The sequence below is a fragment of the Hirundo rustica genome, chromosome 20 (assembly GCF_015227805.2).
Source record: "Hirundo rustica isolate bHirRus1 chromosome 20, bHirRus1.pri.v3, whole genome shotgun sequence".
Lineage (NCBI taxonomy): Eukaryota > Metazoa > Chordata > Aves > Passeriformes > Hirundinidae > Hirundo > Hirundo rustica.
The window spans coordinates 5,842,359-5,868,673 of NC_053469.1; the positions used below are offsets into that span (position 1 = coordinate 5,842,359).

Genomic DNA, 26,315 nt, shown 5'->3' on the forward strand with positions numbered 1-26,315 from the left:
GGGAGGTGTGTTCATAGCTCTGAGTTATGCTCAAAGGAGCGCCCTTGCCCAGCAATGCTGGTGTTGGGGGGTTGGTCCCCGCTGGAAATCTGGTGTCTGGGGACCATTCACCATTGGAGCTGTGTTTGTCCTGACTGAGGAGGGTTGTGTCGCACTTGGCAGTGCATCAAGGTTCCCTGAAACACCCAGCTACACCAATTAGAGGTTTTCTGCTGGCTGTCAGCTTTGGGTTGAAATCCTGGAGCCTTTCTAAAGTCCCAGCTCCTCTGGAAGAATGAAGTTTATGTGCAAGTGTCCCTGCAGCTCTTGGCCCAGAAATACAAGTGCAGGTGTGGTGCTGAGCCTGGGATCAATGCTGAAACACAATGCTTCCAGCAGAGAGGTATTTGGAATGAAGTAGCCAGTGTTTAATCATAGTCTGATTTTTTAAAATATCTTTTTATTTGTGTAGTTCTAAGGAAGAGGCTAATTGAATCCTCTATGATTAGAGACACCTTGTGAGACATCCCTCCCCTTTGATCAATGCACTAGTCTGGCTCAACAGCTGCATGTAGATAAAAGTCCTATACATAAAGTACGAGGTATTGTTCTGTTTTAATTAAAAGACTTAAAATTCTGTTTGCATGAGGTTAAGAAAACATTAAAATCCTTTCCAGGGTTATTATCAAACTGCTAATTTAAGCAAAGCCAAAGAGCTTTACAAACCAAATGTACTCTTCCCCATGGAGATGACTGCTTCTCCCAGACCCTGTGTCCTGGACAGTGACAATATATCAAGACAAAAAATGTGGCAACTTCCTTTCTGATCTGCTCTAGGTTCAGCCTGGCCAGGCCATGCTTGGTGTGCAAAATGAGTGTATTTAAGCCTTAATGCAGGTGGGGGCTTTGCAAGTTGCTCAGAACCTTTCTGGGTGAAATTAATTTCTGCTGCTGAGAAAGTCTGTGGCAATCTTTAACACTGCATCTCTCCCGCCTCCTCCTGACACTCTTGGTGTGCCGGAGCCTTCCCAAATGACAGCTGCCTGCTCCTCTGCACGCTGGGGAGCTGGCTTTGCCTTTAAGCAGTGACAGGGAAATATTCTGAACTAAAGAAGCAACTGTCCTTTGGTGCACTCTTTAGAAATGGAAATACTTGATTCCCCTGGGTGGTTCCAGTGTAAACAGGAACAGGGCCAGGAGTGGCTTCTCCTTCTCCAGTTTGAAGGGACTGCATGGCCAGAGATTCCACCAAAATGATGGTTTGTGAAGATCTCATCATGCTGTGTGAAGGAAGGGACAGCAGCTTTCCTTCTCAAAGCAGAGAGCCTTCAGGAGGGAAGAGAGTGTCCTTGGGGCTGTTTGCTGCTGAGCTTCTGGACAGCACGGGATGGCTGGACTGTGCAGCTGAGCGAGGCTCAGGGAGCAGGGATGGGCCCTGCTCTGCTTTCTTTGAGCCTGGCCCATTTCAGTGGCAAATTCTACCTTCCAAAGTAACCTTGGGTTTGATCTGCTTTTCTCCTGGTTCATTAAAAATACACACATGGGCACAAATGATGGCAGGCCAGGCTCTGGGAGAGCTTCGGGCAGTTGGGATCATGCAGTACAGGCTGGCAACCCCAGGAACTGCAGGCGATGGTGATGCTATCCAAGCCCAGGATATGTTCCTGCTCAGGATGTGAGTCATTGCCCAAATCTTCCCTGATCCCTCGATAAATGACCCCAGGCTTGTGAAGTGGGATATGACCCTTACTCTGCCACATCCCCCTCCTTCTTACAGCCCTGCCTTTCTCTAGTCCCATCCTCGAGGGTGTGGAGCAGCCTTCCCAGGGCCCCCGGCACGCTGCCGGCCCAGGCAGGATTTGTGGCCTGATCCTGCCCTGGAGGTGACAGCTCCCACCACCCGCCCGGGGCCCGGCACACCCGCAGCGCTGTGCCAAGGGGCCCGAGGAAGCGAGGGCAGCGAGAGTCTTCCTCCGGCCATCCAAGTGGCGGCCGGTTCGGCCGCAGGAAGAGGCTAACAGCGGCGGGCGAGCCACCCCCTCAGCTTTGAGTATCACTTTCAGCTATTCTGAAGGTTAAACGCCTGTTTAGAGCTCCCTATTGAAGGCAGAGCCGGGGGTGCGGCATTGTTCGGACGCCCTCCCGCTTTGTCTGGCCGCTTTCAGGGATGCCCTGAATGGGAAGCGGCCCCCCCCCAGCCCAGCACCCCGGCAGAAGGGCTCCCGGGGGAGAGGCGCTTCCTCCCGCCCCAATGACATTCAGGCCTCCATCGGTTCAGCTCCCGCTTTCTTTCTGCTGCAGTTTAACCCGGGCACAGAGGCCGGGCTCCATCTTACTGATCTCTGCTTGACACCCAATTACCACATGAATGGGAGAGAAAGGCTGCAAAAGGCTTTAACTCCCACTGACCCTCCTTCCCCTCTGCCTGCTTCCCTCTCTCCCCGTCCTACCCCCTCGCCTTTCTCCGGCGGAGGGAGTTCAAAACTGAGACGGGGAAATCAAACAAAGCCCCGAGTAAGGAAACCCATTGTCACCGCCTCCACGATGGCTCCCCTTTCGCCGGCTATTGTTCCCCTTGAAGTTTGACTTGCTGTGTGGAAGGATGCGAGCAGCTGTTTGCGCATTCCCCTGATGTTTTATTGAAAAATAATTGAATCGTCAGTTCGGGGCTCTCTGATAAAATGTTTCCTCGCGGCGCTAGGCCCTGCTGTATTTATAAACTACTCTAGGATGCGATGGCGACCTAAAATGTTACTTCCAGAATAAACCCTCAGTGGAGGAATGGAGGCACGTTCCTTCTGCACTCAAAGAGAGAGAGAAAGTGTGCAAATGGCAGGAAAAAAAAGACAGAAGATGGGGACGAGACAAAAAAAATTAACCCCTCTTCATTGCCAGGCTCAATTTCCAACCTGTTCCCTTTGCAGTTGGCTTTGTGGGAGGGGGATGGGAGCAGCCGGAGCCCCTGGTCAGCGGCATCCTGCCCCAGTAACCTGAGTGAGCGCCACAGCTACCCGGTTTTACCTGATTATCAAAAACTCTCCGTGTTTACAGCACTTCACGGCAGCATTCAGGGAGATTTTGTGCTTAGTTTCCCCATCCCAAACATATCTCAGGGAATTTGTGGTGCTCTGATTTCAGCACGCAGCATGGAGACAGGACTCATTCCTCTCCCAAGCACAAAATGTCCATAAAAACATCTTCCGTTTCTCATGTGGTCACTTTTTGTCCAGGACAATTGTTAACAATAACCAGCTTTGATGCTTGAATGAGCCAAACTGGTATTTATGATTACTGTTCCCTTTCTTGTAGTTTATTTTTGCTTTTCCAGGGAGGTACTAACACTAAATCTGTACCGTTTTGTTGTGTAAGTCAGGAATCAAGATTCTTTTAGGAGCTAGTTCTGGCTTTATTTGGCCTCATAAATGATTTCTGGGAGCAAGAAAACAGCTTATATAAAACCATAACTACAAACACTGATCTGGAATCAAGATCACCAGATCCTCTGAACACAGAATGCTTCACCCATTTCTGAAGCAAGGATTTTTGTTGAATGCTTCTTTCCTCAGCTGCTTTTCCATATAATTCCATCCCGGGCCATATCATCAAGATGCTCAAAAGCCCTGGGATTTAGAGATACATAAAATCCAGTTGGAATTTTTTTGGATGAAGACCATGGTCAACAGCCTCACGGCTCTGCCATCACGTAACCCCGGCAGCGACGGCAGCATTCATCTGCCGAAGGGACCAGCCTTTCCTGGGGCCCAGCCCAGAGAATGATCTCCTCGGAGAACAAAAGGCCATTACAAACACCACCACCTTCTGCTCCCGGGGTTAGGCGTACTCTGACCCCCGTTAGCATAAACGAAGTGCAATCTGTCTGTGTAAATTTATGCCCCTTACACATAATGCATCATGTATATGCATAGCTGTTACATTTCTATGTGCATGTGTGCACACGTACATGTATTTTTTAAACCCGAGCCCTCTGCTGAGGGGAGGCAGGGTTAAGGGGCTGCAGTTTTTCTATCAGTGCTGCCCCTGCGCAGCTCCGTGTTGTGGGGGAGAAGCACAGCCCAGCTGTCACCGCCATGGCTGCGTTCTGCCTGTGTACACGGCCCTTCTCTGGGGACAGGAGGGGAAAACAAACAGGCGACAGATGTGAGCCGCGTTGTTTAACGCCGTGCCGGGGGTGCCTGGCGCCGTGGGGATGTGCTGGCTGGCAGGGGCTGCCCGAGCAGGAGGGGATGCTGAACAGCCACCCCCGATGCAGAACTGCATCTTCCCGGTGGTGACAGGAGCTGTCGTTAGCATCACCCAGCTGTTTCTGGTCCCCCACAACAATCCCGATGCAGGTTGGCATCACAGGATCACACGATTGTAGGGTTGGCAGGGAGATCGTTCAGTCCGACCCACCTGCTCCGGGTGGAGCAGGTGACACAGGAACACATCCAGGTGGGTTTGGAACGTCTCCAGAGGACACTCCACACCCTCCTTGGACACCTGTTCCAGTGCTCTGCCATCCTCAATGTAAAGAAGTTCTTCATGTTGCGGTAGAACTACTTCTGTTGTAGCAGCTTCGCTGCGGGGAAACCCCCGTGGGAAACCCGTCTGCAGCTCCTGCCTTTGCACAGCCCGAGTGCCCTGAGCGAACAGGGCCCTGTGTGTGTGGTTCTGAGCACGTGAAGGAGTTCTCTGCGCGGCGAAGCCTGAACTTGGTGCAGAAATCGGCATTTTAAAATAACATCGCCTGGCACCAGCGCCCGGCTGTTTTAAAGTAACACCACGAAGGGGCACGGCCCCGCGCCCCGGCACTGCGGGAGCTTCTCCGGGGGAGGAACAGGAGCGGGCAGGAGCGGGCAGGAGGGGCAGGAGGGACCCGCGCCGCGGGCACAGCGCAGAGCCGCCCCATCCCTCAGCACGGCGGGACCGGAAACCCGCGCGGCACTTCCGGCGCGGCCGCGCGCGCCCGCCCCTCCCGCCCGCCGCCGCCAAGATGGCGGCGCCCGTGTCGCTGCAGGTGGAGTTCGGGTGAGCGCGGGCGGCGGCGGCGCGGCCGGGGTCGGGCGGAGGGCAGGGCAGGGCCGCGATGAACCGGCTCTTCGGCGAGGCGGCCGCGGTATTGCGGCGGGGCGGCTGCTGAGTGCGGCCTTGGGGGGCCGCTACGGCCGCGTCTGGGCCCGGGCGCCGCCGCTGTCACGGTAGCTGCGGGCCGGGGTAGCGGGAGCGGCCGCTGCCGGGGAAGCAGGGAAGCAGGCATCGGCGGGAGGGCCGGACACCGCCGGAGCGTGTCCGCAGCGTGGGGCCGGGCCGTCTGCCCGTCTGTCCCGGGGCCTCGCTCCCGTCTCTGTGAGCGTCCTGTGCCAGGCCTTTCTTTTTCTTTCGCATCTTTCAACCTTTTTTTTTTCTTTTTTTTTTTTTTTTTAATTATTATTATTTTAATTATTAAAATTACTTATGAAAACCTCCCCCTCGTTTCTCGGCTTTTTTTTTTTTTCTCCTTTTTTCTTCTCTGATCTCTGTCTGTGTGTGTGTTTGTGTGTGGACACGTGCCCTCACTGTGCTTTGTGTTTGAGCCCTGTCAGGTCTGTAAAGCTGCCAGGTTCTCACTCTGTAGCATTTCAGTTTCCAGGCCTTTGCTGCTGTAGTATCAGCATTGCTTATGCTCTGGCCCTGGGATCTTAAAGCATTTGCAGTGGAAGCTATGCATATTTGTGGAAATACTTGTGTTATTTCGTTAAAGCCTCCTTTTAGCAGAAACTAAAAGGCTGCTATTTATTCGCTTTTTCCCACCCTTTCACGAGCACAGAAATGCCATAACCCTTTAAACACCCTTCTCCTTAAGAATCCTTTCCTCTATCTTTCCCGCTTCCAGCTGCAGCAACTCTCCTAATTTTCCCAGAAGAGTGAGATGCATTTTTGCTTCCCTTGGAAATGCATAAATGAGCTCTCTATGTAGGAACCACAGCTGAGTTCCCCACAGCTCGCGCCTTACAGAAGGACCTTATCTTGCAATCTACATTTCCCGCTGTAACAAAGCGTGACCTTGTTTTCATTACATGAAAAAATGTTTTTCATATAATTGTTATGACTTGTTCCCTCGCATGAATCTCGGCTCATGTTAATAATCACTGCTTCAATTTTGAGATAACTATTTGTTGTGAGCTGGTGGAAGAACACCAACAGAGTGCTCTTTAGGAGAGTTGCTGCATATAAGTAACGCTGCCGAAGGCATAACAAGGGTTCTGTTGTGCTCTGCCATTGCAGAGCCAAGAAAACCTACTGTGGCATTTACAGATATTGTATTTAAAGGAACTTAACATCTGGAAATATCTTTGTTGATACTTAGGTAGGGATTGCTTGTTTTAAATATTTCTCTTTATTATGTTGGTTTACAAGGCAGGAGAGTTCCCAGAAAGTAACTTCATAGGAAAATTTTTCCAAAGTAATCTACATTTAAGTTGGAAGAACATTTTGCCACAATTATATGCCCTTTAAAAATCAGTTGGTCATTTTTCTACTTCAGTTTAATATTAAGTGAATTGATTTTTTTAAGAGTTATTAAAACTTTGGCCAGCATAGAGTTCAGTCTAAAGTCAAAAGCTCACGCTCTCTGCTGCTGTGTCCTGTAACTTAAAGTAGCTTTTGTGTTTATTATCCATGTCCCTACTCAGATGGTAAAAGTTTTATAATCTGAGTGTGGCCTGTGGCCTTACAACGTCATGAAAAATGATTGATGTTGGTAAATCTCAAGATTTTCACAATTGTGCTTTTTCCAGAAGAGGAGTAGGGGTGAGGAGCTTGCTGAGGCTTCTGAGCTGTAGTTACAGAAATTAATTACTCTTTTGAAGTGCGTAAGGTTAGGGGCCGGGACCCAATTCACATCCCATTCCTTTCCAGTGTGAGGACCAGCTCTGTTACCTCTGCATATCCTGCTCACACCTGATCTCTTGTGCTTGCAGAGGCCATCCCTTGTTATCTCAGGGTATTCCTTAATGCATTCAAACTGTCAGAAGAGGGAAGAACACCAGGTTGTTCAGTGGAGGAAGATTGTGCATTTATTTATATTTTACGGTGTCACCCTCGTCACTTGCTTCTCCCAGTGAAGTGTCCCTCTGGGACACTTTGCAGTCAGTAGATCAAGAAAGAGTTGCCAGGACTCTGGGACTGCTGGTCCTGACTTGCTCTGTAACTTGGTGTGAGTCATTTCCCCTTTCTGCATGTTCACACGTGCAAACTGGGCAATGTTTATTCCAGAAGATGCTCAGTTTTTGAGATTTCTGGCCAGCAGGTGTTAGGGATGAGCAGTGTTGGATGTAGTCTGGTGGCTGTAGTGTTGTTTGAGGGAAGGCAGCACTGCACAGCAATTTGGGAGCACATGGGATGGGAACCATCCTCCTGTTCCTCTGGGATGATGCCTGGCACCGTGGGGTTCTGGCCCACAGCAGAGCCTCCTCTCTGTGCTGGCAATGGGAGCTGGCAGCTTCCCCTGTGGACTTTTGGTTTGTGGCAGGAAAAAAAAAGACAAAGGGAATCCTGTGCTAAATATAGTCTGTGTCATTTGTTTTCTCTGTTGTGACATCTATGTAAATTGCCTCTTTTGTACTGCCTTCTTTTGACAATAAAGCAAAATCTCAGTGGTTCATTGTTTTTATTTCAGAGGTGGTGCAGAACTCTTATTCGATGGTGTCAAAAAGCATCAAGTGACTTTGCCCTGTCAACAAGAGCCTTGTGAGTATCAGAACCTGTTGGATAACTTGACAGAGTAACAACAAATGAAACAAAGGTGGTTTGTACAGCACTTAGAGTTGCCAGCAAGGATCAAAGTATTTTAAAAGCTCTTTCAGACATGCTGTGGATCAGGCAGCTTGGCAAACAGGGGTTAGTTCTCAACGTCTGAGGTCTTTCCTGTTCTCTAAGCACTTGTGAATCAAGTCCTTCCTTAAGACTTTTGCCTCTCTCCTGCTGGATAGACAACAGCCTCTGGATGCTTCCATCACGTCTACCTTTGTCTTTCTTGGTACTTGAAACCACCAATAAAGTCCTGTCCCCTTTGTTTTTTCCTGCCTGTTCTGAGATTTCCAGGAGACACACACACACATGTATATATGTGTGTGTGTGTGTGTTTATGTGGTGTATAGATAAGTGTGGAGGCAGGGTGTGTAGCAGTGTAACGTAAATGTTGTTTACTTATCTGACCTTTCAAGTAAATGTGATAATTTTAATACGAACTCTGCAGTTGAAAACAGTAAACTTAATGCTCAAGTAGGATGCTGAACATCCTGCCTATAGCCTTCCCTGCAATAAAAAAACAGGATTTTTATGTTCCAGGGATAAGCAGTCATAATTCCTGGTTTGCAATTTGGAGTATCAATACTGAGCAGTGCTGCACTAAGTCACTTGTGTACATACTTCAGTTGTAGTGTAGTTTTGCCACAGGTATGTTCTGAATTCTTCCAGCTAGATAGCGCTGCTTTATGCTATTGGAGTGGGATTATAAACTAAAATAACACAAAACCATGAGGGAATGTTAGCAACCAATATCTCACAAAAGCCTGATATCATAATCTATTTACTGGGAACCTCCAGGCCTGAAATCTTTTTGCTGTGTCTGGAAGTAATTAGAGATTGGTAGAAGTGCTTTTGATGCTTGGACATAAGTATGTGTAATTCAAATATAATAGGAATACTGCAATATTGTGTTACCTTGTGGTTAAGGACAGGGACTAAGGCTCCAGAAACATGACCTGATGCTGATTTGCTTTGTGAGTTTAGTCATGTTGCTTAACTTTCCCCTGTTGCTAGTGATACTTTCATGTATCACAAGAGAATTCAGCATTAAATTCCAGCACTGTTGAAGCACTTAAGATCCTTAAACAAAAGGTAGCGAAGAAATGCTAAAACACTCATTTAGTTGGGGGCTAGAGCATAATTTTCTTCCGTGCTCTGCAAATTTAAAATACCCAGTAACGCCCACTGTTTTGGTAGTGTTCAAACTATGATCAGATGCTGAAGAAAAAGGGTTTATTACAGGAGATGTTTATTTCTGCCAGGGGAGGAGAGGGTATTAATGCCAAAGAGGGATTCTTCCAGCCCAATGGCTGTCAGCAGTGCAGTTGTATCTGGCCTGATCCATTCCCAGTTGAAGCTGATGGGAAGACTTCTGCAGCCTTAGTTGGATCTGCGTTTATCCTACGGGATAAATCTCTCCCTGAAGGTCTGTCTCAGCCTCAGGGTTCAATCTCAGTGATCTCCAGTGGTTCATTCCAGATTCAGCTAACACATTATTGCTCCCAGCTTTTCTCACTGCCTCGTTTTCCAGACGCTGCTATCCCTGTGACAAGGGTGGCAGAATTGACAGTGTACCCCCTTGTCAACTCCCCTGGTTTGCTGCTGTCTGGTGCCTTGGCTGTCAGGGAGGTTTCATTCTGGGGCTGGTTGTGGATTGCAGCATCTGAGAAGCACAAACCGAGCTGTGAGGCAGCTGCTGTAGTGACATTTACACCCTGCTCAGGGATGGGGCAGGCAGAGGTGGCCTGAATGTCTGACAGTTAGGGGTTACTGGAAACGCCCCTCATGATACTTCCTGGAGACAATGATGTTGTAGTGGTGAGGAATCAATGGAATCATATCAGAAAATATGAATCATTTTCTTGCAATTTTATATTCCTAATGCCGTGGATTTCCCTTGTTCCCACTAAGAAATTTTAACTTTCCTGTCTCTGGGTAAATAAAGATATACATAGCCAGGTCCCTGCTGCCCTCATGCAGCCAGAATTGCAATGATTAGAGAAATAAAACAGCTCAGTTCTACTTGGCACACCCTGTTGCTTACCTTACCCTGAACGTCCATCACTGAAATCTCTAGGGAAGGACCTGTAGTATGAACACTACTTGAAGACCTGCACTTCTAACCCCATTTTAAGTGATTTCATTAGCTGCCAAGTTTATTTTTGGCCATTTAGGCCTCTCTTACCTAGTCTTCCTTTTTTCTAGGTTATTTTTGTCTTTGTCCTCCTTTTTGCAGAACAGTTGCTTCTCTCTGGGTTATTGGGCCCACCTATATTTTAATTGTTTAGGCATTTTTATATATATCCCAGAAGTGAAGGAAGGTGGAAAATTATATGAAGAAATACCTACAAATATTTACACGAATAAAACAAGCCGTGCACCATAGTTGGCAGGGGCAATCAGTGTTCTCTAAATTATATTGTTAGTCGAGCAAACACTTTATGTGGTCATTTCTTTTTTCCTGGTAACAGGCCCTGGATGGAAAGTAGGTGGGTTCCAGATCCAGTTAACTTTTTCAAGAAGATTTGATTCTCTGTCCTTTGCTGCTGCCTGGAGATGGACTCCTGGAGGGATTAGGAAAGGCAGGAGGAAGGAGGCTGCAAATGGGACAAGAGCAAGCCACAAGGGGTGCAGCCACGTGGCAGGACCTATTTTTATTATCCGAGGGGCATTTTGTATCCTGATGTCAATTAAATAGCATTTCTTTATTTCCAAAGCGGAGCTGTCTCAGCCTGCATTTTGAAGTTGCTGCCAAAGTGGGAACTCAGGTGTGGTGTATGTGCATAGGCAGCAAATTTACCTAAGCTACACTTTGTGCAAGACTGCATAATCTTGTAGAGCTGTTGCAGAAAGAAGACCTCAAGTTAACAAGAATCTTGTCCCAAATTTCTGGCTATTCTGATGATCTCACTGATAATGCTGTTTGAGGATCTAAAGGCATAATGCCCTGTTGGCTTCTTCTGCATAAAAACAGTGTGTGTGGGAGAAGCAGCTGGGAGAATAACGATATTTGTCACATGGAGAGAGGATTAAATTGGCAGGGAAATCAACTTTATTTTCAAGCATCTAAGAGGCTATTAGAGACAATGGAGCATAAAAGAGAGAAACCCTAGATTAAAAACTGAAAATGTATTTGGCAGCCTCCTCCTGAAACAAGCCACAGTAATTTAACCAAGTGCTTCAGTAATCAAATAGATCATTGTATGACTGCTCTGCAAGTGATGCTGGAGCTCCTTCCTCCATCTCGCTGGGACTCACAGTGGTGGATTTGTCTTGGCCATGTGAGTTGCATGGATGCTGTTGGAAGGGTGGGAAGTCACTGGCATTGTTTAACCCTTGTAGTCGTTTTAGGTTTAGCTCAGCAGCATCATCTGATGAAGAATGTTTACAAAACCTCTCTATTGTGCTGCCTTCTGGATGTTGTACTTGGAGGTTGGGGCTGTGTGTAAAGTGTCTGGCACTTGTGCTGCTGCCTGCTCAGTTGCTGTTACAGACTTTGGAATTCCAACTTCTCCTGTGGCTTCAGTGGTGGGACTTGTGTTTCTGGAGCAGCAGTGACTAGTTTCACTGGTGCTCGCTGGGACCTTCTGGGCTAATCAAGAATTCACTCTGTGTTTTGGCACTTTACAAGTCTGGAAGGTTAAATTATTAATCGGCGTGATTTGGTAATTGTTTGTGGTTTCTCTTTACCAAAACTCTAGGGAAAAAAAGTCCACTGCCAGTCAGATTTTTTTTTTAAGAGGGAAAATTAAAATAATCTGCCAAATGCTGCTTATGTTGAATCCCTGTAGAGAAGAGCATGGTGTGCTCCTCAAGAGCTTTGCTTTCCAGGGGCCTTGTTCTGCACAGCATGGAGGACTGCTGGGGACTTGGGAGCATTCATCTTCTCAGAAAAGAGCCTGGGGATCTTGAGAGATCAGACCTATGTTACAGGCTCACAAAATACAGCATGGCATGTGTTCAGTGTTGACTGGGGTGCTGGGCCAAAAGAACCTGTAAAATCCAGGGTAGCAGTTGGTGTTGGCTGTTGGTAAGTGCCTAGTGCTGGGTAGTACATCGTAGTTGAGTCATTCTGGCATGCTTTTATTGCTCTGTTTATTATTCCTAACATTTTGAAACTTGCTCCAAAGAAAGGATAAAAATATATTTGCTAATGTAGAGGCTTATTAGAAGAATGGCTTAAAAAAACCCCCATAGATCTGTGGAACTTCATGCAGTCAAATCTTTTTTAACCACAGTGTGTGGTACTCGCAGCTCTCAAAGGACTTGGGTTATTCCCTTCCTTGTGCATCCCACTCGTGCATCTCTTTTAGGCAGGAAATTATAGATTTGGTGGCAAGGGAAGGGGGCTCAGTGGGTCATGCAGGGTGAGAGCTCAGGCTGGACCAGCTCACACCCAGAGCCGCTGCCAGCAGCCAGGGTGAGCAGTGTTAGCAGCAGCAGAGCTGTAGCCATGGAGCAGTTCCGGGCCTGGGGCTCAGCTCCAGGTCCCCGTCCCAGCGAGGCTATGGCTCCCTTTAGAGGGAGCAGGGAAATAAACGCTTGTCCTCACAGGAGCAGTCCCACCACCCTCCTGGGAGGCCGTGGAGCCGCTTTACCGGATCAGCTCATCCCAACTCATTGTGGAAGGAGCTTCCCAGGCACTGGGAAACCAGCTCTTGTGTGTGAGCAAATCCCTGGGATAACAAAGCCTGGCTGTTACACCCTCCTTCCCAGCCGCTGTATTGCAGTGCGGACACCTAGCAGGATAACCCCTCTGTCCCACCCCCCTCCTCTCCCTCTTTTCTCTTGGTGGGATTTGCTGTGCTGACAGCGCTGTTCAGAGGGTGGCAGCGGAGCAGGGCTGGGAGGAGGATCCGGGCCCTTTAAACCGCTTAGCATGCGGTTCACACGGCTCCGGGCCAGCTGTTCCTTTCTCCTCCTGCCCTCACTCGCAGGAGTTGTTTGCTGAGCTCAGAGCTCCTGTGCAAAATTGCTTTTCAAAAGAGCCACTTTCTGCTTAATTAAACAATGAGCCGCCGTCCCTCTGCACATCTGTAAAGCTCCCTCCGCAGCCCCTTTATCCCACAAACTGCTCCATTCTTACCTCCATTCACTTGTAAATCTTACCCCCCCCTCTCCTCCACCCTGATCATCTCACTGGCCCTTTCTTTCTCTTTCAAGTAAGACCGAGGGGCTTGGAGTATCTGTGGGGGTGGCTGGGTTGGGTGGACAGGAATCGGTTTAATGGTGCTTGGCCCTGTATGAAAGTCTAATAATAGCAAAGCAAGATCTGAGCCCAAAAGTGAGAGGCGATTTCTGTATTTAGAGGAATAAAATCATGGCAGTTTCCTGTGCTGAGCTGAGACACTGACTCATCCAGCAGCCAGAGGGGACACAGCCACCAGCCAGGCTGGGAGGGGGGCAAGGATTTGACTTCAAGGCATTTTCTGATCCAGCTGGCAGTGCCAGGGAGAGCCCAGCCCAGGGAATTCCCTCGGCCAGGCTGGCTGCGTGCAGAGCAGTGCCAGGCTGCCAGGGAATCCCTCTCCACTCTGGCAGGAGCAGCCACCTTCCTCCGTGGTCTGGGGTTGCACATCAGCTCTGTGTAGTCTCTTTAATATCTATAACGTTTTCCTTTTTAGCTCCTCAGTGCCTGTGCACACACCCAAAACTCACAAACCAGGAAAATAGGAGAGAGGGGAAATTTCAGTTTGCTGGGTTTTGGCAAAGCTTTACGTTGGTGGTTAGTAATGCATTCTCTGAATTGTCTTGCTGAGAGCTTAAAAAAAAATTAACCAGTAACATTCAAGGTTAAACAGGATAAATGAATGGAAAAGTGATGAGGTGGGATATCTCCTTTATCATTGGGAAGGACAGATTATAGCCAGCATGATGCAATATCATCTAGCATAGATTGATAGGGAGGAACGAAGAAATGGGAGTTTAGTGCATTAGCAGAAGATTCCTGACTGCAAAAACTATTAGACCATGGCACAGTCTCCTTGGGGTTTGGGAGCAGGTCTACAGTGCTCATGCCTCTTAAAATCAGAGCAGACAAGGCTCGGGATGGTCTTTTGTTGAGAATAATTCTTCACTGGCAGAGGGATAAAATCACAGGAGCTGTTAAGGAGGTGTCGTTTTTAATGTCTTCGATCCCCAGGCTGGTACTTGGCTGCTGGGGCAATAGTCTTTGAGGCTCTCTCAGCTCCTTCCTTTGACAATTTTGAACGAGATGCAAGACCCTGGGCCAAAACTAGTGATCTGTGATCCTAATTAAAAGAGACAGTTTGGTGCACTGGCATTTATTGGGGAGCCTGAAGTGACAATAGCGTTGGGTGTTACGGGATTAGATGCTCTGACTTTGGAAATGAGTAGGGATTAGGTTTACCCTGAGAATCAGCTCGAAGCTGCTTTTTTTGTCATGGGAGCTGATGGATCTAGAGGTTTGCTGCTGGCTACCAGTGGGATTGGAGATCTCTTGAACTTGTATTTCCCTACCAGCAATCAGTGGGGAGTGGAAGATCCCAGGCAGCTCCTCTCCAGTTCATAAGCATTGTGATTAAAACCTCGGGGCTGAGAATTGCTGGGTGATAGCTGGGATCTGAGTCCTCACTGCTAACAGGAAGGCTGTGAAAGACCTCTGTGCTCCTTTCCCATTTTGTGGACACAAGAAAATTAGGAAGAGCATTGCACTTCTAGATGAGAAGCAAGAAAAAGACTTCTTAAAGCAATTAAAAATTACAGAAGCCAAGCCCTTGGTGTTCATTTGTAGCAGACAAGAACAGATGAGAGCAACAATTGCAATTCTCTTATGCCTGGCTGTAGTTACCCCCTAATTTCTTCACTAGTGCTTAAATCACTGCCCATTCCAGTGTGTGGCAGGATTGGCTTGTACACTTGTCAGAGAAAATGGATTTTGCTCTTGCTGCAAAATTTGCCAGGCTGCTCACTGTGCGTAATACCAAATCCATTTGCCTGTGACACCATTTATATCAGCCATTCCAGGTCTTCTGCAGTTTATGGCACACCATGGTCTGCTTCAGAGATTGATTTGCATATCAGATGGGAGCTGGAGGAGTTGGAATGATCCCTTAGATCTGGTTTTGAGCTCTTTTAGAGAGCAGATTCCTGGAGGATCTGTTCGGATCCCAGAGCAAAGAGCGGTCGTGCACCTAGAAGAGCAGCAGGTATTGAGAGTTGGTTTGTCTGTTATAAAAACAAGCTGCTTAAGCAGGGAAGGGGACATACAAATTGTTTTTCCATACATTTCCATGCAGGCAGGGGGAATAATGGCAGAGGAGCGGCAGGGAAGGGGCTTTGTCATGGTTACAGGCCGGTGGCTGAGAATGTGGGTGGAGCAGCGCTCGTCCAGAGTTAGTGACCTCAGCAAATTGGAGCTCAGCCATGGTCAGTATGATAAATGATCTTATTCTGGGTCAAAGAAATGGTACCCCACAGGGAGGTGTCCGCATGGCGGCCCGGGAAAGCGCTGTGCTCCTGCAGCACTGACCCCTTAGTGACCAGTGCCACATATATCTTATTTACTGCAGACCAGAAGGGAATTTTCCATGGTTCAGCCTTTATAGGGTTCCACTATTTCCCTGAAATCATCTCCTAGTTCTGCAAGCAAGGCAAGAAAATGGGTGTAATTATGCCTTCTGGATGCTGCTTGAGGCTTTGTGCAAGTTTGTGTGTGGATTTTAAGGCAGGGGACACAGAGGTGTCTGGTCATTGCATGTGTGTGTGAATCTAGGAGCGACCTGTGCAGCTCCCTGGGAGCCAAGGGCTGTGTGTCCGTGTCAGCTGGTATCAGGGTTGCACAGAATCCTTCCATGTTTGTGCACCTTTGTCGGTTCATTGTGAGGTCCTTCTCGTGCAACACCCAGCTCGGCGTTTCTTATTCGAGGCACCTGGTTTCTCTCTGCGCGCAGCGAGTGCCCTCTTTTCTGAGTTGGCACGGATGGATCTGTCAGGCCCAGGAGGTTTTATTGAGCTAGGAAAGATCTATGGATTTCAGCCCTGCTTTTGAGGGTGCAGATGAACCCAGGCAGTGCTAAAATGGACTGTGAGATGCATTCGTGTTGCAGAGGAGGCTCGGCAGATTCTTCATGAGGAAACAGTTGGGGCAATGCAAAAGGTCAGGCCTTGGAGGATTTGCAGGAGGACAGAGCAGACTGTGCAGTCCTCTCTGCCACAGCCAGGAGTGTTTGTGGTGCAGCTGGGCTGAACGGGAGCCGAGGCTATTGGGTTTTGTGTGCGCTCACTGCAGTTCCTGCATCCCATCCTCTTGCGTGACAAGGCAATGACTTTGTGTCACTGCAGGCACACATCTCGTTTTCCTGAGCGCTGTGTTTCGCTGGGTGATCGGTTTTCTGCATATATTGTGGGCTTGGGCTCCCATCTGTGCACTTGAACTAAGCAGTTTTCTCAAACGTTTGTCAATTTTTCTTTTTTTTAATTAACTTTAGATTATTTTTTCCTAAGAATTTGGAGAGGGTTGATGTACTGTTAGCACAAGCAGCAGAAGCTGTCTCTGTGTAGAAATGAGACAGGGATTTCCTACCATGTGCTTCAGTCCCTCCTTTGCAGTTTGAGAATATTCCCCCTTGCTTGGCTGGTTCAGTCTTGCCTCTCCTCTGATGCTGCCAACGGTGAGGACAGTTAATGAGAATTAAGAGTGCATTTTTTGATGTGATATTTGTTTGCTGTGAGTGAAATGGAGTGGGCCACCAAAAAGATTTCATTAAGACCATGCAGCAGTGGTAAAAATACATCATTACTGGGATGAGCTGGGTTCGAGTTGGTGATACTGGAGCAAAATGCTGTATTGTCTCAGCTCTCACCTGAACCTCCCTCTGGAGCCAAAATGCACAGCAGGTTTTGCAGCCAAGTCACAGCACCTGTAGTACAGCTGTGCTCCTGCCAAAGCAGGTGCCTCTGTTCTGTGATGGGGGCCAGTTTCAAACCAACACGAGTGTGAAATCGCTGCATTGTAATGATGGTTTAACTTGGCAGCAGATGTGGTGCCTGACCAGGCTGAGATTTTTTCCTTCTTTACATGTCATCTGTAGAGAACCTGCTGTTTGCATAGAAAATCCTTGGCCCAGGGAGCTGGAAACCTGTTAGACCCATAGCATAGTATCACAAAGAAAATGTCTTAGGAACACTACGTATGTCAACTGCAAGAGATAAGCAGTTGTGCTGTAATTTACCTCTTATTATTTCCATCATGAGAACACAGTCCCGAGCTGTTGATCAAGACTGCTGTTCGAGGCACTGAGCTGCAAGATGGCTTCTCCACAGACCGCTTGCAGTGGAAGTAATCTCGTTCCTTTTCAATATCTTACTTGTGGGAGATAGTTTTGGTGTGGCTGTGGTCATCTGTCATCCTTTATAATTGATTTGTTCTAGTAACATTGGTGTATAGGACACAGAGAAATGAAGGTGGGTGAAAAAAAATCAGTGCTGATAAAGGAGATGAAAGTATTGTCTTAAAGTTGGCTGTGGAGAAAGGGTCTTAATTTTTGTACCTTTTGGAGTGGGCAAGCTCCAGGCATGCATAAGGGTGTCTGAGGTTTTTTTTCATACTGTTTAAATTCTTCAGTATATGTGTACGTGACTTCTGGGTAGGAGTAAATGAATGTTGGCTCAGGTGGGACTGAAAATAACATTTGTTATGGAAGGAGATGGGGTGAGGGAGTCTTCCAGCTCAGCCTTGAATAAATCAGTCCTCTCGCCCCTCTGTCCAGGCTGCTTCTAGGTGGCTGCCTTTTATCCAGCTAGTGCGGCGTGTTTCTGTTTAAATGATCTCTCCTGAAAGGTCCCAGAGGAAAGGGCTGCTTATTCCATGCAAGGAGAATGGTGTATGGCACAGCTCATTGTTGTGTGCCCTGCTGCAAGTGCATAAATATGAAACAGCTCGCGGGCGATGCTGCGGTGGGGCTGGTGTCCCCTTCACAACCCCTCCCTCTGCTGAAGGCTCCTCTCCATCTTCCTTCCTTTACAGCTTTCATGTCTTGGTGATGGAGAGCGGGAGCCATTTGGGTGTGAGATCCTGAGGGCTTGACGTTGCAGCAGCGTTTTTCAGGGGAAGGTGAATGTAGTTAACTCTCGTTGTGACGGCTGACCGACCGCTGTGGTGCATGTGTGTGTGTGTGTACATATATATATATATGTATGTGTGTATATGTATGTAAATACACACGCCTTCTTAGTGGTGCTCCCTGTCCCCGGTGCATGTTGCTAGGAAGAAGGCAGAAAATGGTCTATTTTGTTCTTTTTAACTACATATCATTACGAGGCAGCCGTGGGTTGGCCCCAGGCAGGTGATCTAGCTCACCAGGCAGTTTTGAGGCACAAAGCAGCTCCTTTGCCCAGGTCAGAGTGATCCAGTGCTTGGAGGCAGCGATACCCTGTTGTGCTTTGGGCAGGGCTGTGGTGAGATCGAGGTGTTGGGGTCAGAGTGCTGGTTTGGAGGCACCAATGCCCTGGGAAAACAGGGGGAACAGAGGGGAATCTCCGAGCATCCCCCTCCCCCTTTCCCCGGGAGAAGAGACCCCCGTCTGCTGCAGATGAACGTATCCCCATTGCCTGGCTGATGTGCACCTGTCTGCACCAGGGCTGCTCAGCCTGGATGTGGCAGAAGCAATGAGGGTGACATTATTTGGAACAACCCCAGTATGGCTCTGGATACCATCCGTGATCCCATAAAATCCTGGGGTATGGCCTGGGTTGAGTCAAGCCACTTCAAATGCATATGTTGTTGCTGGTCATGAAGCAAACACCTGGGGAATGGTACACAGGGTGAATTTAACTCAGAAGCAGGAAAGATTCCTCATGACTGCAGTGAGCTTACCTCACATAAGAAACCCAATCCTGCCATCCCTGCTCCTCCTGGAGCGGGGCTGCAGCCCTCACTGGTGGATTTGTGCCTTCAGAAAGCTTCCTCGCTTCTTGAAAACAAACAAAACTGTTTTGGGGCTTTCAAAGGGCTGTTTAAAGGAGCCCCGGGAGAATAACTGATGGTGGATTCGGAATGATGAAGTGGTTTGTGGAATGGTGAAACATAGAGGCAAATGCAGGAGAACTCCACTTTGCAATTTGTCAGCTTCTCTAAACCCTGTAACGGATTGTTCCCCCCTCTGTCTCTTCTCACCTCTCCAATAGGAAATTAACTGATGCTATCACTAAAGAAATTGTTTTTGCCTCACAAAGTAAAATTGATACTATAAAAACCCGCCAGCAGTGTCTCCTCCTCCTTTTACATGAAGACAAATCCTTCCTGTCACCTACTGAAATGGAAAGATAAAGGCTGAGCTTTAATAAAGGAGCTCTAAGCACAAAGTGTAGAAGGAGGGAGCAGGCACAGCGTGGGGAACACTCCACAGCAGCAGGTGTGGTGCTGAAGGATGCTGTAAGTGTCCAAAATGCAACTGTGGGCCAGAGCCCTCCTGACTGTTTAATGCATGGCCATGGACGGGTTTGGGCCCCAGAGCTCCCAACGTCTCCAAGAGTTTGTGCTGGTTTTGGTGCAAAAGCGTCTGTCTGTGTTCAGGTTCTTAGGCTTGCTCATTTGGGCTTTTTAAATCTAATTAAAGGCACAAGAGAATTAGACATAAGTTGTTGGGTGACAAGATAATGCACAGGATATGGGACATGTCAGAGACGTGAACATTGGGAATCTGCTGCCGGATTGGTGCTTCAGCAGAAGCTGCATTCATTCTTTGTGGGATGAGTTTTCTGTGAGAAACCTCTTCTGCCAGACCACAGGGACAGGACTGTCTGTGAGTTTCTTTGCAGCTCTCCCCATCCATCCTGCATGTCCCTCATCTGCTCTTTCGTGGACAAACAATCATTTTGCTCTGGCATCACCGGGAGCCATCAGCTAGTTTGTAAACCCTGTCCTTCCTTCTTCCAGGGGATATCAGAAACCTGCTCAAGTGGATCAAACAGAATCTGTTGAAAGAGCGACCAGAGTTATTTATGCAAGGGGAATCTGTGTAAGTACAACTGTTATGAATCCTCCTTGTGTTTCTCTGTTGAGCCCCACGGTTTGGGGGATTTCCTGTTGAGTAGGTCAATGTCCATGAAAACACAGGATTTGCTTAAGTGATAGTGGGAGATATCCCACCCACACCTTGCACCGTCCACAGAGAACATCTTTTACAGCCCTCACCCCAAATCTTTAAACCTTAAACATGAAGTAGGGCCATTTATGCTTTCTCTTCATTGTCACTTGGAACAGAGAAGCACCTGTATCCTCAATTCCAGGAGTTTTAGCAGGTCTGTCTGTTCCCTGCTGACAACACTGGGACTGAAGCAGTCATTCTGAGAAATGCCAACAAATACTTCTTCTGGGAAATGTATTTTTATTATCAAAATGGGGCCAGTCTCGTGGAGGGGGGGGGTTAGGGGAAAAAAAAAAAAAAGGACGGCAAGAGAAATGGAGCAGAGTGAGCTGTGCAAGCCATCCCTGACTGCGGGGTGGCGCTGGGGGTGTTTAACATTCGTCACAGATCTTTGTGAGCTGAAGCATGTGCCAGGTCCCCTGGTAACAGGAGAGACAATTGCAGGACACTGAAGATCAAAGAGGGGGAATCCCTTTGCTTCAGAATCAGGGGCTTGGAGTGGATCCCAGGTGTTTAGTGCCTCTGGTAGGGGCACTGGAATGGCTTTGCCTACCTTCACACTGAGCTCTCTGCGCTTGAGTGTCGTGCGTGGGTTTTAATTACCTGGCTTTTCTGCATGGTACGGAAATGCAGTCATCCTGGAGCATCCTCAGAACGGTGCCTTTTCATTCAAATGAGCTTTGGGGTTACTCCTGCGTCCCCTTTATTTGATCTAGAAAGGGCACAGACTGTACCTGTTTCCACCTCCATGCTAGGATCCCTTTTTTGGCTTTATAGGCAGTCAGCTTGTGATCTGTGCTGTGACATACCTTGTTCTTAACTATTTGTGGGGCTTTTTAGCAGCCCTGTATCCTAATTATTTTTCTCTATTCTGCAGGAGGCCAGGAATTTTGGTGCTCATCAACGAGGCAGACTGGGAACTAATGGTCTGTACTCCTTCAGTTTGACTTTCTTTGTTGAAAATATTGCTCTCTCTGTTCCGTGGTTGCTCTCACAGAAGCTATTTCTGATTCTTGCCCCAAGCAAGGCATCTCATATTTGAGGGGGAAGGGGCAGGCTGGAATCTATCTCCTGCGCTGTGGCTGTTCAAAAGCCTGGAGCCTCTCTCTAACCTGCTGAGTCTCATCAGCCAGACAGGGTCTGAAGAGAGATCGCCCTTTTTCCCTGGTCTCTGGAACTGGGTTTTGCACCTCTGGCTGCTGGCAGGTCCCCTCACATGTGGGGTAACAGCGTGGGGAACACCTGGGACCTTCAGGCCCCACGCAGAGCCACCTTCCCTGGAGTCAGGTGGTGCCTGGCAGGTGAAGGCCACAGGGAGATTTCAGCTCAAACAGGCACCTGGTAAATGTCTTTCCTTCTCAGCCCACTGTTGTGCTCAGACAACAAACAGCTCCTCCCATTTCCCTGCCTCAGGCAACCACCTGTTCTGTCAAAACCCTGGTCCAGAAAGCCGTGTGGGGTGATGAGCATCAGCATCTCACCTTTGCTTCTGTTATGACGAAAACATCAGTCTGTCCCCTTTTGCTCTCCCTAATACTCACCATCTTTTTATGAGCTGTTTTCTCTTTGCAGCTTGTATTTGGAAATGACATTTAAACAGTTTTTCATTTTTTTGCTTGGCCTGCAGGGTGAGCTGGATTATAAACTCCAGGACCAGGATAATGTGCTTTTCATCTCCACGTTGCACGGCGGGTGAACTCCTGAAAAAACAAGAGGATGTAAATCCAAATCCCTGGAAAAAAACCCAAACCAAACCAAAACAAAAAACCTTAACCCACCCAAACCTCTCTTGAACTGCCTGTATCCGGTCTCTGCATCTTTCCACTGCGTTCACTTGTTCTAGACATCCAAATAAAGCCCCGCCAGCCTGCGGCCTTCTGTCCACCACAACATCATCCATCTTTTGGTCCTCATTTCACCTCTCCTGACTGCACTTCCAGGTACCCTAACAAACAGAGAGCACCTCAGCGTGTGGGACTTTGTTTTTCTCTGACAGGAGGAAGAGGGGTGCTGAACCCTGAGTAGGATAACATGTCTTAACATGCAGTGAGGTGTTCTGGTGCTGGGAAGCAGGATTCTTTTTACACGATGCTTTATGTTGGTACAGTCTCTGCACCAGCCACGGGAAGGGTGAGAAAGTGCAAGGAAACAAAAGGTGCCTTGACTAGCTTTTCCATAGGGTAGTGAACATGACAGCTCCAGAGCCCTCTGAAGTGACTTTCACCTTGTCATGATATTTATTTATGGGAAGCTGGAGAGAAATAGGCTTTTTTGGTTTTGTATTTCTGATCCCTCATGCTGCTTTCATACCAGAACTGAGGCAGGGTGAAGTGCCAGCCCATGAATAATGTCAATTTATAATGATTTGGTTGGAGGGGAAACAAACCCTCACCCGGCCTGAGACAGCACAGAGTGATCAGGGTAGCAAATGATCTTTCTGTCACCGTGATAGACAGAATTGATCAGGCTGCGCTGCATTCTGTGCAGGTGGGAGCTGCAGTCTGGCTGGAGAAGGGCTGGGGTGGGGATGCAGAGTTAAAGTGCCAAGAGCTGAGAAAGTCAGTGGCTTTTAACCCCTCGTGTCAGTGGGAGGGAGAGGCTTCTTGCCGCATGCCCTGAGGAAGTAGGTGTGCGTGGTTCTGCTAGGGCATGGGTGTTGCTGGCTTTCCAGAAGTTTCCTTGGATAGACAGACTGGCCCCTGCCAGCCAGGAGGCTATGGCGAGGGCAGAGGGATGGGCTCCGAGATAGCATTGGCACCAACAGGTCTGAGACACGCTGCGTGAGGCTCCAGGAGTGCCTGACCAGGATTGTCCTGCGCTCCCCCCTGCCCTGCTCACCTGTTCGGCACGGCTCCAGTGGCATGCGGAGGTCCCCGGCAGCAGCTCCCGCCCGAGCCGCAGCTGTCGTGGAGCAGAGGGCTCGCCGGTGCTCACTCGGTGCCTCTCGGGGCTGATCTGCACCACGTACTGCTCCAAGAGCCCTCGATCTCCAGGAGCTGCTGAGGCGGTGGGGAGCAGGCGGGGCAGCAGCCCTGCTCAGGCAGCCCGGCCCAGCGCCCCGAGTGCTGCGCACAAGGAGCCTCTCCCGCGCTGCGCCTGACGAGGAATTCCTCTGTCTGATGCGGAGAGTGATTCCCTCAGCTGACTTCTCCGCTGACTCCTCTCGTGTCTCCCCCTCCACAGCCTGTGGAACTAAAAGCACCCACAGCCTACGATGCATCTAAGGAGCCCCAACTTCAGCCCACTGCTGGTGACAAACCGATATTCAGCCTTTTCCAAATCCAGCCACAGCAACTTGAGTCCGGCTCACGCCATTTGTAAGTGACACAGATGGGCCAAGGGCTCTTCTCTGTCCCGAGTTCCTGGCCCTTAGCTTAGCTGGGCCGGGACAGTGGAAGGGGATTCCAGGTGGTGTTAGGAGCTGGCTGAAAAACAAGGAACCTGAGTGGGGTGCGGCTTGAAACGGACTGAAACACAATGGGAAAAAGCAGGTTCCTCTTCAGCGCTGCTGTCTGCCCTTCTACCTTGCCTCTGTCTGTTCTCATCCCCCCCAGCAGTTTGCTCAGATAAGATGGGTTTCTTCCCCGGGAGCTGTTACTCCCCTCGAAGGTGCAGGTAGACCCAGGTGGCTTAGCTCCTGCTGTAGTAAAAGCTGTCAATCACTGCTAAAAAAAATAGAAACGGGAAGATGAAGGAAGCCAGGGGGATGGAGAAGAGGGGTACAGCTAAATCCTGTAACAACAACAGCAACAAAAAGTTTCTCAAATAAAGGCCTTTTAACACATTCTCCCCCTCCAGCTTTGTCCTAGATAGGCTCTTGGTGAAATTCTGCTCGGATCTTGTAATGCTTCCCTCCTCCTCCTGGGTTTCCTTGGCAGCCCCGGCCGAGCCGTTTGGCTGGTGGATTCATAAAGCCTCTCTGTTAGAACCAGCCTTCCTCCGGCCGCCGTTCCGCGGGGGCTGCTCCTCTCCGAGGGGCTCCCCGAGGAGCGAGGGCCGTGCCCGCAGCCCGGTGCCCGAGCGGCGGGGCCGGTTCTCGGCCCGACCGAGACCCAGCGCAGTCGGAGCGGCCTCCGTGTGCCCGGGGCTGCGGCAAGAGCACCGGAAGGGTGTCCGGTGCAGGGGGCCGGGCGCACGCCGAAATACGTTAAATGAAATTAAGCCGCAGTGTTAAAATAGATACATAAATAAAGCTAAGAAGGATAAACCGGGATGGAGCCGCAGGGCCGAAGTGCCCGCCCGCCGTGCCCGGCTGCGGCTCCACCGCTCCCGGCGAACCGCCGGTGCCCGAGGCTCGCTCCTTCCATCCCTGCCCGGTGCCTGCCCGTGCCTCCCCGGTCTGGGCTGGCCGTCCCGGTGATGACCCGGCCAGTGTTTGACGCATTGAGCCCGAGCACCCTCGGCCACGCCGAGCAGAGCAGAGCCGCCGCTGGTGTTTCCTGAATTTCCCTGAAATCCTGGCCCCGACCCCCGGGACGCAGCCGGGAGCGGTTACCTGCCATGGCCCGGGGAACGTCCGTCCTCTCCTGCGCCCCGAGAACCGTCCGGGAGCTCCGCCGGAGGAGGTGAAACCTCTGCTACAGATGTCCAGACACAATTCTTGGTTCGTACGGCTCCATCGCACAAGAATTGCGTTTGGACAATCAGGAGCGGAGATTCCCATCCCGGGCTCGCGGGATCTTCCAGGGGGAATCCGGCTGGAGCCTGGAAAAGAAGGACACACGGGCCCTGAGCCGGCTCTCGCCGCCTCCCGCTCCCGCTTCCCGGCCCCGCCGAGCCGCTGCTCCAGCCCCGACAAGTTTCGAGCACAGCCGCGGCGTTTCGCATCCCAGGTTCCATTTAATGGCACCGCGAGGAGTTTAATTTTACCTACTCATTTCTTACCCCCAAAAAAAAAAAAAAAAAAAAAAAAAAAAAAAAAAAAAAAAAAAAGTAAAATAAAAACAAATAAAAAAAAAAAAAATTAATAAAAATTTTAAAAAGGACCAAACCGAAAAAAAAAATTAAAAAGAAAGAAAAAAAAAAAAAAAAAAAAAAAGAGAAAGAAACGAATAAGAAAAAAGCTAGAAAACGAAAACCGACGATCCATCCGTGCCGGAGCAGCCCCGGTGGAGCGGGGTCTCGGTGCGCCGGAGCTGGCGGCCGCGGCGGGGCTCGGTGCCTCCGGCAGCCGCGGGGCTCCGCGGGGGTGATGCTGCGGGCACAGACCCCGGCCCCGCGCTGCAGCCGCGCCGCTCCCGCCTTGGAGAATCCACCAATTCCGAGCGGATCGCCCTCAAAATTCGTGCACTTTGAACAAATCTCCGAAATTTATAAATGACCGCTGGGGGGGGGGGGGGGGGGGGGGGAGGAATATGAATAGTAATAATAATAAAAATAAAGGGGAAAAAAAAATGAAAAATCCAGGCTTCTTCCCCAGCCCCTCCTCACCGACCGGCGCCCACGAAGTTGGGAAGAAATCCCCCCTCTCCAGCCGGGGAAAATCCCGGCCCGCTGCCGGCGCTTCCCCCGCCGATGCCGGTGCCGGTGGCCGTGGCCGCTCCGCGGCGGGGCCGGGCTGGTCGCCCCGAGAGAAGGCTGGGGGCTGCGGGCGAGCGGCGCACCCCTGGCTGCCCGAGCCGCCCTCGGCCCCGGCGGCCCACGGGGCTCCGAGTTTCCACGGGGCGCGGAAAGTGCGTCCCGCGGGGGCGGAGCGGGCGGCCCCCGCGGCTCGGCGGGGCACAGCGGCGGGGCTCCCGCGGCACCTGCTGCCGGCCCCGAGCCCGGCCGAGCCGCCGCGGCTCTGCCCCGCTTCCTCCACGCCGTATCCACCCGGGAGAGTCCCAAATCCGCCCGGGAGGGATGCGCACACCGGGGCTCTGCGGGCTGCGCCGGGGCCGGGCAGGGCTTTTAGTTGAACGGCACAACAATAAATGTGTTGCAGAGCCGGCGAGAAAAGAATGGGGATGACCTTCAATTGGTACTGGATTTGAATAACACCACGGGGTGATAAATGCCCATTGTGTTTTAGGAGTAATGAATCTCCACTGTCTCTATAGCACAGAAACAGCAGCTGCAACCTGGAGCCAGCCATCTCTTAAAGACACAGCTCCCAAACCTCGGCTCCGGCCCGGCCCGCAGCCGCCGCACCGCCGGGCCCGGGGCGCGGGGTGCGCTCTGCCCCGGGGGCTCGGCGCCCGGACCCGGCCACGGCCGCGGTTGGCCCCACTCGGGGTTGTGGGGATCCCCCCCGAGGCGCCGGGCAGAGCTGGGGCTGGGGTCCCCTCCCAGCCGCTCGGCCCCCCTTGGAGACCCCCTCGGTTCTGCTGCCGCGGGGGTGACGCTGCCCGGGTACCCCGCGGGATATGGGGTCACCTGCACCCCAACTCGGCCCCCCAGCGGCAGGGAAAGTGCTGGGGATAAATAATGCTCATTGTTTTCCCCTAATGAATATTACCG

The 26,315-nt window shown here is 50.1% G+C and overlaps 1 protein-coding gene and 1 long non-coding RNA gene across 2 annotated transcripts; one reads left to right on the forward strand and one right to left on the reverse strand.

Annotated features, from left to right (window-relative positions):
* Positions 1 to 4,941: 4,941 nt before the first annotated feature.
* URM1 (ubiquitin related modifier 1) lies at positions 4,942 to 21,767 on the forward strand. The gene is made up of 5 exons (XM_040083458.2): positions 4,942 to 5,007; positions 7,637 to 7,707; positions 19,667 to 19,748; positions 20,755 to 20,803; positions 21,505 to 21,767. Exons 1-5 carry the CDS (start codon positions 4,973 to 4,975, stop codon positions 21,571 to 21,573), a joined length of 306 nt encoding a protein of 101 aa, XP_039939392.1. The 5' UTR covers positions 4,942 to 4,972; the 3' UTR covers positions 21,574 to 21,767.
* Positions 20,097 to 24,445, reverse strand: LOC120761795 (uncharacterized). Its single transcript, XR_005703742.1, has 2 exons — positions 24,373 to 24,445; positions 20,097 to 23,542 (listed from the first exon to the last, which is right to left on the reverse strand). It is a non-coding gene; the product is annotated as an uncharacterized LOC120761795 (long non-coding RNA).
* Positions 24,446 to 26,315: the final 1,870 nt, after the last annotated feature.

Bases quoted from the DNA above. Each gene is read 5' to 3' on its own strand.
- URM1 (XM_040083458.2), top strand. From the start codon at position 4,973: ATGGCGGCGCCCGTGTCGCTGCAGGTGGAGTTCGG. The intron at 19,749-20,754 runs GTAAGTACAACT...TCTATTCTGCAG, and splicing joins TTTATGCAAGGGGAATCTGT to GAGGCCAGGAATTTTGGTGC. The intron at 20,804-21,504 runs GTCTGTACTCCT...CTTGGCCTGCAG, and splicing joins AGGCAGACTGGGAACTAATG to GGTGAGCTGGATTATAAACT.